The sequence below is a fragment of the Barbus barbus genome, assembly GCF_936440315.1.
Source record: "Barbus barbus genome assembly, chromosome: 21".
Classification (NCBI taxonomy): domain Eukaryota; kingdom Metazoa; phylum Chordata; class Actinopteri; order Cypriniformes; family Cyprinidae; genus Barbus; species Barbus barbus.
Genome location: NC_136749.1, coordinates 15,893,806 through 15,907,330, shown reverse-complemented (window position 1 = coordinate 15,907,330; position 13,525 = coordinate 15,893,806). Strand labels below are relative to the sequence as shown.

Here is a 13,525-nt window from a genome sequence, read left to right as displayed (position 1 = left end):
TCATCTAATAGATTTCAGTCCTTTAGACAGATATGAATTTTCACTCATTTACATTTTAATGAACAGAACATTGTTTGAATAAATATAAATAGCTCTCCAGCATGGAACTATATGCAATCCTGTGTCACCCTGTAACTTGTGCATGCCAAGTTTCAACAAAATGTAAGATTTTCTAGTTGTTTTAGTCTTGTTGTATATATTTATTTATTATTTTATAATTTTAGTGTATTTGAAATACTTTTGAAAGTGTCATATTTCAGTAGCAATTTAACTTATTACCATTAACAGTTTTGACGTCAATCATAACAAGATTAACTGAAATGCATGGTTTTTCTGTTTACAGATTAGTCATTTGGATCAATAAAGTCAGACGTTACTTTACAGAGGGCTTAGAAACTATAGGAAAGTCTTGCCTTAAGAACTAATGGTGCAGTCAAAAACAAACGAACTAGTAGTTACTAGGCCAACTTTACATCTCAATTTAAGTCAAACTTCACGAGTGGCTAATGCAACCCTTCCTTGGAGGTACACATGATCTTATGTCCATTGTAACAGCATGAATATTTTGACTACTGTATTCCTGTAAAAAAATACTTTTTTTTAGAAAGTAATACTTTAGTCCCTAACCGAATGTACTGAATGTACAACTGAATGTATTAATGCCTCATGTATTAATAAGAAAGCATCCATATATATTTCAGAGAATAATGAGCCACTGCACATCTGTTTGACCAGCATGGAGGAATGCTTATGAATTCATTACAATTCATTTCATGAAAGTTTTTTTTTTTTTTTTCGCCTTGAAATGAAGTAATTGAGTATGACTAAATATCCACAGCAGTCATAATGAAGGGCTCAATACGGTTAGTAAGAAAAGGTGTTTTTATTAATCATCCAAATGTTAGTCATGTGCCAAAGACATTTGGCTCAATAAAAGATCCTGAGTTACAGAGGTTTGTTCTTGGTCTTATTTAGCTTTAATTTGGCTTGGTCATTTGACATATAATGCAAAACACACAAACATATTAATAAAACATTAATGATTTGCAGAAATACCTGAATAATTATAAATGTGGTTTATTAAAGATGACACTTCATAATATTAAAAACAAACAAGCAAATTTTAATGCTACTCACAGAGTTTGGTTTTGTCAGATGGTTTGTGATATTTGTTAAAACATGAGCAAAGTTTGATAAATTAATTCCTTAGAAGGCAGTTTGCACTTTGCTTTCAAACCAATTCTCATAAATCCAGGTACCTCTCTTTGTTTTACAAGAAAGTGACATTAGCGTGTGTTTTCCCTCATTTGAATTTCCAGAGGGACTCTGGGTACTTCAACACAATGAATCATGCACATCACTGACTCAACAACATCCTCGACATCTGAAATCTTGATACAAGATGGACACTATCCCCACATAGAAAACCATTTCCTTCATTCTATTCCACTGAAATAACATTGTTATATATAATCATATTAATGATTGATCTTGATTCTGGTAGGTCTTGATGATAAAACTACCTTCTTACCTCAGAACCCCCTGACATTTCACCCCCTCATATATGACTCATCAAAATAACACTTTCACATACATGGCTGATGACACATCTCCTGTAAGGACAACTATCATATCAAGTGTGCTGCTGAGAAAAGTGCATTACATAGAGAACTGATGTCATTCATATCAAACAATGAAATAACTGATCTTCACCCTGAGTGAAAGTAACATGAACATGAGCACGGAGAATAATATTGCAACATACACCAACCAAAAGCGATATAAATACCTTTCAAAAGAAATAAAGAATATCCCACTGATACAGTGAGTTCAAAAAAGCAAACCAATATGGTTTATAATTGAAGGTGGAAACTCAACTGGTACTGACAGTCCTCATGACGATTTCATTGAAATCCCTATTCATGAACATACTGAAACTCGCGTTCATCTTTAAATAAACTGGGAAGCAGCTTTATGGTACAGAATCAATGAAAGATCCTTCAAAAATACACTGTCATACTAAAAATGATGCAATATGTGAAAATCCTCATAAAAGGATACTGAAGATCAACCCATTCTTCTCCAGAGATTACGTTTTTTTGGGTTATTTTTTAAAGCTCTCTGATCTGAAATCTTTTAAAATGTTTTTTCATTCACATGTTGATGGTGAACAGTTAGCAAAATGATCAAGATTAAAGTTTCATGCATACTATTATTTGATCCAGATGACTGTATCTCTACTGGAGAAGGTGGGATACGCTGGGACTAAAAATCAGTCCTGGTCACTCTTGGTCCTGTAAGGATGTAAACCGCCGCCTAGATGAGGCACTTTTCTTCTTCAAGATGAGCTTGAGCTGAGGGAGAGAGCGAGAGAGGGAAAATGGTGTGTCAGCACGTGTTTAATCTCGTTCTATGCTGTTAAAAAAAATAGTAGAAACTGTACAACAGAATGTTTTTGCATGGCACGTCCCACAACAGGCAGAATGGTTGTTAATAAAGAAAACCTCTCACTCTGTCTCCTTTGTCTCCGCTCTGCAGCAAATGAGCGGGTTGGTCGTTCTCCAGGTTGCGGATGCTGGGATCAGCACCACGACTCAGCAGCAGCCGGATCAGTTCCTCCTGAAAGGGGCTTCCATGCAGCCCCGCGGCCATGTGCAGAGCAGTGTGTCCGTGAGCCTGAGTGGAGACACACATTTACAGATAATCATGTCCACACTGTTGTCTGTTTTTAATTTAGATGTCCTGAAGTTCTGTATATTAGCCATGCCTATTTTTCAATGACACTTTCTTCAGGTTACACAGTATTTGATGGCAAGTTTTTGAACAGTAAGATTTTTAATGTTTTTTAATAAAGTCTCTTCTGCTCAAAATGCCTGAATTTATTTGATCCAAAGTACAGAAAAAAAGTTTTGAAATATTTTCACTATTTAAAAGAAGTTTCCAATTTTATATATTTGAAAATGTAATTCCTGCGATTTCAAAGCTGAATTTTCAGCATCATTACTCCAGTCACGTGTAAGAATGAAAGAACCTCAGATACTTTGATCTACTGATAAACAGACAATACAAACATACACAGGCATCTTCGAGACACCCCACAGAGTGGAGGTGCAGGAAACCTCCTTCCCTTCTGTCCATTTGTTTATTTTTAATTCCCTTCACCCATCCTCATGAGGTGAGTTTCTAGATTTCTGACTAACTGCTTGACTTTAGTTAAGTTGTTATGCAGTTGCATTAACTATGGGGGCTAGATAAAAATACTATTGAAATATTACCATATTTCATAGTACTAGCATAACCGCTGACTATTGTCTCAGCTTTAGTTATGTTGTACGTAGTTATATAACTATCGGGGGCTAGACAAATAGTACTAGCATAACCTCTGATTATTGTTTGAGCTTTAACTAAGTTGTTACACAGGTGACTGTAGGGGGCTAAACAGAACCACTATTTAAAACATGACAAGTATGGGGTGGTCTATTAAATAGTTAGTCATAACCTCTGACTAATGATCAGACTGGAGGGTTTGTGACCGTGGGGCCCACATAAAACGGCCGATGTGAGGCACCCTGAGCGACATAGATTCCTAATGAACGAGAAAATATAAAGTAAAGAGTTAACTTGAATAGTCAAATGTTAGAAGAATACTAATTAGAAACAGACAAACAACCAATTTGCATTTCAACCTATTTTCCAGGTCATAATTAAATGGAGTCAGATTTGATTTTAACCTAAATTTAATAACTTTGCTCGCTGAAAAGACCGAACACGCAGGAAACCTTCATCCACCATTGGATACCTTCCTTGGGCCAATTTGTGGACCTTACACATGATCCTTCAGAAATCATTCTAATATTCTGATTTGCTGTTTAAAAAACTAATTATTATTATGTTGAAATCAGCTGAGTACATTTCTCTTTTTGATGAAATCCCTGCATAGACAGAAATGCAACTACCGTGTTCAAGGCCCAGAAAGCTAGCAAGGACATTGCTAAAAAAAGCCATGTGACATCAGTGGCTCAACCGTAATGTTATGAAGCTATGAGAATAGTTTTTGTGCAAAAAGAATACAAAAATAACTTTATTCACCAAATTCCTCTCTTCCATGTCAGTCTGCGACGTGGGTTCAGAGAGTACCATGACGAATGTGTGAACAGAAGATGAAGAAAGTGTACAAAAAAGTATTATTGTAGTTCATAACATTACGGTTGAGCCACTGATGTCACATGGACTAATTTATCGATGTCCTTATTATATTTCTGGGCCTTGAACATGGTAGATCCCTTGCTGTCTATGCTGGGTCAGGAAGCTCTCGAATTTCATCAAAAATATCTGTTTGTGCTCCGAAGATGAACAAAGGTCTTACGGGTTTGGATTGACATAAGGCTGAGTAATTAATGACAGAATTTTAATTTTGTTATGAACTATCCCTTTAAATAGATTTTTTCAAACACAATGATTCTTTTTTAGCAAAAAAACAAGTGATGGTCTTTATGAGTAAGTAAATTAATCGTTTACTCAACTGAACGTATGAGTAAGTCACTGGGTTGTTTGCTCTCATTAAAAAAAAAAAAAAACTCTGATGCATTCAGGAATGAAATAAGGGTCTGTCCTATGAACGAGTCTGAATTCTTCACTCAACCAATACATTCAAAAACACTGATACATTCCGGAATGCAAAAGATAACTCTGTTTATGAGTGAATCATTAGGTCGTTCACTCAACCAATTCGTTAAAAAACTCTGATTCATTCTGGAATGAAACAAGTGGCTGCCTTTGTAAGTGAATCATTCACTGAATCATTCGCTCAACCAATTGGTTCAAAAACACCAGTTGAGAATGAAACAGATTTATGAGTGAATCAGTTGTTCATGCAACCAATTTGTTAAAAACTCAGATTCATGAAAACAGGTGACTGTCTTTACAAATGAGTCAACCAATGATTCATTCAGTTAAAAGATTTGTTTATAAATAACGAGTCACTGAGTAACAAAATTTCATTACCGCATGTTGCTAGAATGGATACAAGCAGCAGTTAAATTAGCTTTGGCTTTATTTGAAACTATACTATTGTATCTATGTAAGTCACTCAACATTAACTTCTTGTTCACACCCACAATAGTGCTGTTGGTCAAAATTTCACAACAGCTGCAATTACTTGCGGCATGAGGCAAGTGTGTTATTACTTGAGTATGATTTTGTATGTATATGATGCAATGCAATATCGTCATCATGTGTCTCACTTTCATGTTGATGAACGCCTGCATATTAGAGAGTTGGAGGCTGAGGAGGAAGCGCACAAGTTGGATATTCCCCTCCTTCACTGCCAGGTGAAGAACTGTCTTGTTGCTTTTGATTTCCTGAAAAAGACAAAGGTATACTAGTCAACAAAGTGAGACTGAAGCTACATCAAAGCAAGTGTGGCATGAATGAGATTTCCTCCTTTTGCGGCAGTCTCAAAACGAAACCGCTCTGTATGGAACAATGACAAAATCAATTGTTTGCCTGTCTGTCAGTCAGAAAGGAACATTTGGGAAATATATTGTTTCTTTTCCTATACGACAGAAATCGTTACCGTAATTTAGAAACGTCAATATCCGTGATTTGTGTGTTTCTAACTTGGGGACAGTAAGATGTATACTTCTATTCAGCAATTACGCATTAATGATCAACAGTGCCAATAAATTGGCAATAAATGTTAAAACCCTACAAAAGATTTCTATTTCAAATAAACACTGTTCTTTTGAACTTCCTCTTCTTTAAATAATCCTGAAAAAATGAAGTGCTGTGAAATTCAGCTTGCTATCATAGGATTGATATTAAAATAGAAAACAGTTTATTTTAAATTGTAATAAAAATTCACAAAATTACTGTTTTTACTGTATGTTTGATCAAATAATGCAGCCTTGGTGAGCATAAGAGACAAACCCTAAACTTTACATCTCTGTAAATCAATAATGATTATTTTATTGGCTTTAATATGGCCTTGTACTGATGTTATTATGGGCCAGGCTTAATGCAACACTCAGTTTTATAATAAAATCATTTAATGAGTGTCCCTGCACCATCTGTCTATACACCAAGGGGTCCTTTAGCAATAATTAACACATTACCTTATCATCATTGAGATTAAACTGTACTGAAAATCTAAAATATTAAAAGGCCATAAAACGGAGTACCTGGCTGAGAACTGAAGCTCCAGCATCAATAAGAAGCTGCAAACACATCAGTTTATCTTCCGCTTGAGTCTGTAGACTGCCATCAGCTAACCATGTTGAGGATGAGGAGGCATTTATAGCCTTTATCGTGGCACAGTGAGAGATCACTGCACAATGCAGAGGAGTCAGACCTAAAGATACCAGGCCATATATTATTGTCTCCTCAGAAGTTACTGTAACTGTGATGCTTATGGAGCACTATGTAAAGGTTTATACCTTCAAAATTACGAGCCTCCAGGTCCACTCGCAGTCCAGCATAGAGAATAACCTATTAAATCATAGTAGTTTAGAAGCATGCTTTTTTGATTTTGATTGGATTGCAAATGGGGCGGTCTCTCACCTGCATGACACGAGGGAAACCATAGGTGGCAGCCAGATGAAGTGCAGTTTGACCGTTGACGTCACAGATGCTGATGTCCGCACCTAGAGAGAGTAGATCCTGGACTATATCTGGCTGATTGGCAGTTACAGCCACCAGCAAAGCAGTCTGGGATTCAAGAGAACAGATAGTCAATGAGTGCATTAATAAAAAAAATCCCTGGTACATTTGAATTAGATTTAACAGTATTTTGTCCTGATATTCACCTTGCCCTTATGTTCTTTAGAGTCCAACTTCCCCAGTTCACTAAGTTTCTCCGCAGCAGCAAAAGCATATTCCCTCAGGCCTTTTGCGGTGTATATATGTAGAATGCTAAAAGAGAGTAAAAATAGAGTTTCAGTTTTCATTTACAGTGCAGAGATGTCTTACAACTTTGCTGTTTTCAGTCACTTTTCCATAGGATTTACGCTTACACTGTGGTTTCATTAGTTAAGAAACGCACAAGACCTTGGTGGACCCTCTGGTAAAACACCTTATGTGGTAATATGCGGAATGCATTAACTGAACGATTTCCAGAAACACAGTAAGATTTATGGCTATTTTAACGCAAATCTAAATAAGACTGCAAATGTTATTTGGGTCAATTACATATACTAAAATAAAGGTGTTTAAAAGGGTCTTCACAGCAGTGCCATAGAAGAACCATTTTTGGTTCCACAAAGAACCATTTAGTTAGAGGTTCTTTAAAGAACCATCTCTTTTTTACATTTTTATAATCTGAAGAACCTTTTTTCGCCACAAAGAAGCTTCTGTAAAACAGAAAGGTTCTTCAGATGTTAAAGGTTCTTTATGGAACCATTTAGACAAAAAAGGTTCTTCTATGGCATCATGAAGCACCTTTATTTTTAAGCGTGTATAAGACTGTCACACTGAAAAATTAGACTTTTTAAAAAATAATTTTCAGTAAAAAGTTGAAATGTAATGCTTCTAAAGGGTAAAAAGTAACATTTTTAAAAATAATTTAAATACATTTGGGTGTACATATATTAATTATTTTAAAAAATAGAAAAAATAATTATGGAACTTTAAGAAATAATTAATTCAGAAATATTATTCAGTTTTTGGGCAATCACACCATGTCGCACAACCCTTGACAACATTTTTTGAAAAAGCAATGAACCACTGTTTTTCTAAGAATAATAAACTAAAAGTTTATGCTAAACTACTTAATTTTACTAATAAACTTACTAAAAAACTTACTGACCCATTTTCTTGATAAACAAATAAATGATTTATATAAAAAATATTAATAAAAAAAAAATTGAAACAATAATTTCAATAAATTTCAATTGGTCAAAAGTGACAGACTTTTACAATGTAACATATGCTTTTTATTTCAAAGAAATGCTGTTCTTTTGAACTTTATATTCATCATTCTGAAACCACATCAGCATATTAGATGATTTCTGAACAATAATGTTCTGAAGTAATGTCTGCTGAAAATTCAGCTTTGCATCAAGAATAAATTACATTTTTAAATGTATTAAAATAGCAAAGATTAATTTTAAATTCTAATATTATTCCACAAAATTACAGTTTTTACTGTATTTTTGAGGCCTTGTTAGCGTAATAGATTTTATTTTCAAAAACATTTGTGACCCTGGACCACAAAACCAGTCATAAAGGTAATTTTTTTTTTTAAATTGGGATTTATACATCACCTGATAGCTGAATAAATAAGCTGTCCATTGATGTATGGTTTGTTAGGATAGGACAATATTTGGCCGAGATACAACTATATGAATATCTGGAATCTGAGGGTGCAAAAAAATCTAAATACTGAGAAAATCACCTTTAAAGTTGTCCAAATGAAGTTCATAGCAAAGCATATTACTAATCCAAAATTAAGTTAATATATTTATGGTAGGAAATTTACAAAATATCTTCATGGAACATCCATGATTTAAAATAAACTGTAATCTTAATGATTTTTGATAATTTTGACCCATACTTTGTTTTTTTGGATACTGCTACAAATATACCCCCACGACTTAAGACTGGTTTTGTGGTCCCATTTTAAAAAGGTCCTATTGACCCAAAACTTTTGAACAGTAGTGAACTCATTTTAAGTAAGTCCTAGGCTGCTTAAAGCTACAACTACAGACCATTCTTCCAAATGACACCTGCTTACAGCATCCAGTGTAGTAAATCTCCACCCTAAACAATATTCTGAATATCTTATGACTTACGTGTCCCCATCATCATCCTGCCAGGTGGTTCTACTGTAATCCATGTTCTGCAGGAAGACTCTGGCCTCCTGCAGCTTCACCATATCCATCTGGAGCCTGAACTCTTGGAGAAGGTATGGGCTTGTGTGATCCTCTGCTCTGGATTCAGATGGCCAGCACAAGTCGGAGGTCTGAATGGGTACAGTCCCAGTCATATCAGTCCCGGCTGCAGTTACAGGGCACTCTGTTATAGCCTGTGAGAATAGAGAATAGATAGATTTTTTCATTCGTAATATGGACAAACCTTTGATTTTGTAAGCCTTCAATAATCATGCTGCCTGAAATACATATAGAGCTCTTACATATTGCTGTGTTGTCTGGGCATCCTGGCAGTCTTGCATCTGCTGAGGGCTGTAGCCAGTGGCAAGCGTCTGTCCAGTCTGAGTAAAGTTTTGTGCAGCGGAGGAACTAGGCATGAACGGGAATGGGCTGCACTGCTGTAGCGAGGAATATGCCTGATGAATGCTGGGAACTTCCCATCGGTCATATCTGACTGCTCCCATGTCTGTGTAGCTTGCACTGGCTCCTGCAAAGAAAAGGTATAATTTTTAGATGTAAAAGAAAATCTAAATGTCACTGGAGTCTCATTTTATAAGCAAACCCCTCATTTAGCGGAGATGGTCGGACTCACCGGCTGTGGGAGATTGTCCTGATGCCAATACCTGTTGGAAACATTTTGGAGGATGATTAAAGTAATTTGTATCAGCCTTAAGATATTTATGCTTAGAAATATAATAGTTTGACTCACTGGGACAGATGCAGCACCACCAGCAGTGTAAGATGCTGCAGAGCAGGAGGGAGGTGCTGAGGAGGTCTCTCTCTTTCTCTTCTGCTCCAGGAGTTTCTTCACTGTGGGCAGAGGGTAACACGCCTTTTCCTTCGGTGCTGTGGACACAGGAATAAACCGCTGTTATATTTATGATTTGTTTCTGTTTAAATGATGTTATACGATAAATAGCCTCCACCATTCAAAAGCTTAATGCATCTGCAATGACATATTGAATAGATGAAATTTGAAAGTAAAGATAGATGTTGTTCTTTTGAACTTTCTGTTCAAAACTTTGTTTCATTCTGAAAAAAAATGTATCATGGTTTCAAAAAAAAAAAGCAAAAAAAAAAAGCTGGACAACAGTTTCCAACATTGATATTAATAATAAATCTTTCTTGAGCATATATATATATTATTATAATTTTTTTGATCAAATAAATGTGGCCTTGGTGACCAAACTTTTGAACAGTAGTAAATATCTTATCTACACGGTTATTGTTGATTTATCAGTATTTTAAATATTATCAAAAATATTATGTATTTTTATGATATGATATTTTTAAAAATCTCAATAAATAAATAAATGCGTAATTTATATTCCAATAATATAATAGTGAAACTTACTGGAATTTAGAAGTAGTGACAATCTTGTCCAAATAAATGGTACGAAATATTTATTATTAGTAGGATATTTTAGATCTGCAAATCTGACATTTATAATAAAACCATTTGTTTTAATGCCTTTGATTTAAAAAGATTTTTTTTAAACAAACAATCAAGTCGAGGAAAAGATTAATCATATAACCATATTCAGTATATCTTGCTGGATACACATTTATTGTTGTTGTTTTCAAGTAAATCTGATTGATTTCTCCAGTAATGTGATTTCCCCAGGGCCGTTTTTAATAACAGGTGCTGGTATGACTTACAATGTATTTTCTTTGTGTTAGTCACCAAAAGAAACTGAAAAAGACAAGAATGCAAATATCGGAGGTTTCCAGTGGGCATCAGTTACGTATGCTAGAGCAGAAGGAAGGAAAGTTTCTTCAAAATCTTGACCCCAAACGTGAGATAAGAACCAAATTTCCACCGAAGGAGCGTAATGCTCATCCTCTCACCCGTGAGGAAGGTATTCCATTTGGAAAAGAGGTGGTGAGGTTACGTCTACCTGTCTTCTTCATCAGAAACCCTGCGTCTATGGAGACGGTTCTCACAACACACTCTCTGTAACTATTTCCTTTTCTCCGTTACGCTCTTCGTGGCAAACCACATGTTCTTCCTGCGTCAGTGACGTATGTCCTTTACAGGGGCCCCATCAGAGGTGTATGAACAGATGCTTAGATACTGATTCAGAGTCAGATTTTATGCTTGTCTGGCATTTCATCGAGTGGCAGAATGAGCTGAAATCAGCTGCATAGGCCACAACTAAATTGCAATACTTCATCCAGCCACCAGGAACAAATAAATAATCTAATGTAGATATTTATCGAATTACTGCTTCACGCACAGATATTTCTTACAAACACTGCAGTGTGAGAGAAACACTTTGAAGTTATTTTAATATCTTTTATGGGTATGTCCATGGTCTGATAATAGTTTTGTATACAGTATAACTACAATAATATTGTTTCAGTTTATTTATAGCTCAGACAGAAGAACTACTTGTGTTTCATTCTGCAAGGTATCCCTTTAGAGGAAAAGTGACTGGTTTCAGCAAAACATTAAGTAATTCTTATGGTGAAGGGGATTCAAAAGAGGAAGATGGAAATTCCACTGGGGATAACCTTGAGAGGATCATTCCTTTCCTTATCTCTCTTGTTTGTTCTCCATTCCAGTTTATTTTAATTACTCCACTTCTCGGGCTCTTACTTTTTTAAGCTGACTCAAAGTTAAGAGAAAAGATGGGCTACTGCTCAACCCTGTATTTATATACAATGGACAATAAAGTTCTATATTTATGAAAGATTAAGAAAAAATCTGGAGTTAAAACAATGGCTATAATGTCTTTAAAGACACAAATTCAGAAAGTTATACCAAAATGTCTCAATGTGTATTTAAATGATTTAGATTTATTTATTTTGTGTAGGAGAGACCAGTGAGGTTTAACACAATGAGTTCAATTAGAAATGAGCTGCAGGGGTGAAATAATTGTTGTACATGACCATTACTCATCTGAGGTTACAGTAGTTGTAAAAATATGAAGCATTTACATCCACACACAGGACGCTGTCCAGTGTACCTCTATCAGACCCACAAAGCTCACACAGTATAGACCTACAGTTTCTACAACTGAGATGTGACTAACACACATTTTTAGAATTATTAGCCTAGTTTTGACATTTTTTTTGTTCTAATTGTATTTGAATTAAAAGTAAAATGAAAAAAGTTAAATAGATGTTTGAGAGACTTTGAAAATGGGTTACTACCACCAAACGTTATTGATGTAAACACCTGACAGCTTATTCATATTCTTCAAGACTATCTAATAACAATGCTTCTATTATCACTCACAACACGTTTAAAGGTCACATGACACTAGTTTACACAAGATTGATTTTCATGCTTAAAATGTCCGAAAGAGTGGGCATTAGCGACTGGGATACCCTCGCACCCCTGTCGTATAATTTCAAAGAGGGAAATCCCTGGCCAGTGAGTCACGCGCGTGGGTGCAATGGGGATTCCGTGGCTCTCGCTCCGCTATCTGACTATAGACAGTAAATTTAACTCGTGAAAAAAAGAGAGAAAACATAGGTTGCACTTTATTCCTAGACACTTGGCATATTCCGCATGACATTTAGGCTATATTTTCTTTAGGCTATCATTTTCACAAGCTTTTCTCTGTAAAAATGAGACCCACACCCAATAAAAACGGGAAATGAAAGTCGAACAGGGAGGAGTAATTTATCAAGGGGTTTGTCCAAATAGCTGTAAAAAAAATGAAGTAGACAATTCTATGTTGTCGGGGGATCCTTAATTCAAATGAGTTGTCTATTTTTAAACGGTCATACATCACTGAACTGACGTCATAAAAAAACATGTAAACAGCAAAATATAAAGGTAGTATACCATATGTTGTTCGTAGCAAAATACTTGTATTTAATAGTCTTTGTGTATTTAGTTAGATTAGTTATTAAACGCTTAGCTGTCAATTTATTATAGAGGTCTTAATATAGGCTAACCCGAGCACTGGCACCTGTCTCTTGTCTTATATTCTCTCTCTCTCTCTCACACACACACACACACGATCCAAAAGCTGTCATTGGGTCGGTATCTTTGAAAAAAAAAAAACACACATTTGTACCTTATTTACCCCTGAAAAGAGCATGTTAGTACCTGAAAGGTTGTATCTCAAGTGTACATATCAGTACCTGAATGGTAGGCTATATAATAGTAGCCTGTACTAATGACAGCTTTTGTACCTTTTTCCTGAAATAGTCGGCTATTTTTGTCTTTTTTCTAAACCATTTCATAAAGCCAACTTATATTCCCCATCACTTTGTGCTGTATAAATTCTGTTAATAAACAAAAAGGTCTTATTACTTACATTTCTGAAAGTGCATGTCAGAGTCCCTTTTGCTGTCTTTATTTCTCGGCTCTCCCACGCCAGGTGAAATGAATGATGTCAGTCGCAGAGCAGCCTCTGATAAATGTCAACTCCTCGAGTCACTGCCTGTTATTAACTGATTCCGGCACGTTCCACTATGTATACACAGAGCACGTTGTATTCTGCCAGCCCTTTTTTGTAGCTCCGCCCAATAGAGATGCACTGTCAAACAGGAAGGATCTCTCTCTCTCTCTCTCTCTCTCTCTCTCTCTCTCTCTCTCTCTCTTTTCTTTGCATATCTGGTCAGTGACAAATAAGGATGTCTGCGACGATGACAAGTAGAAATCTTACGCATTTGTTTTTGAAAATGTCATGCATCTTTGTTTC

The 13,525-nt window shown here is 35.6% G+C and overlaps 1 protein-coding gene across 1 annotated transcript; it reads right to left on the bottom strand.

Annotated features, from left to right (window-relative positions):
* Positions 1 to 869: 869 nt before the first annotated feature.
* Positions 870 to 13,272, bottom strand: LOC306887094 (NF-kappa-B inhibitor delta-like). Its single transcript, XM_079444592.1, has 12 exons — positions 13,139 to 13,272; positions 9,574 to 9,710; positions 9,457 to 9,487; positions 9,128 to 9,351; positions 8,787 to 9,019; positions 6,804 to 6,909; positions 6,559 to 6,705; positions 6,435 to 6,486; positions 6,180 to 6,349; positions 5,244 to 5,360; positions 2,512 to 2,676; positions 870 to 2,354 (listed from the first exon to the last, which is right to left on the bottom strand). The coding sequence occupies exons 1-12, from the start codon at positions 13,152 to 13,154 to the stop codon at positions 2,283 to 2,285; spliced, it is 1,470 nt and encodes a 489-aa protein (XP_079300718.1). The 5' UTR covers positions 13,155 to 13,272; the 3' UTR covers positions 870 to 2,282.
* Positions 13,273 to 13,525: the final 253 nt, after the last annotated feature.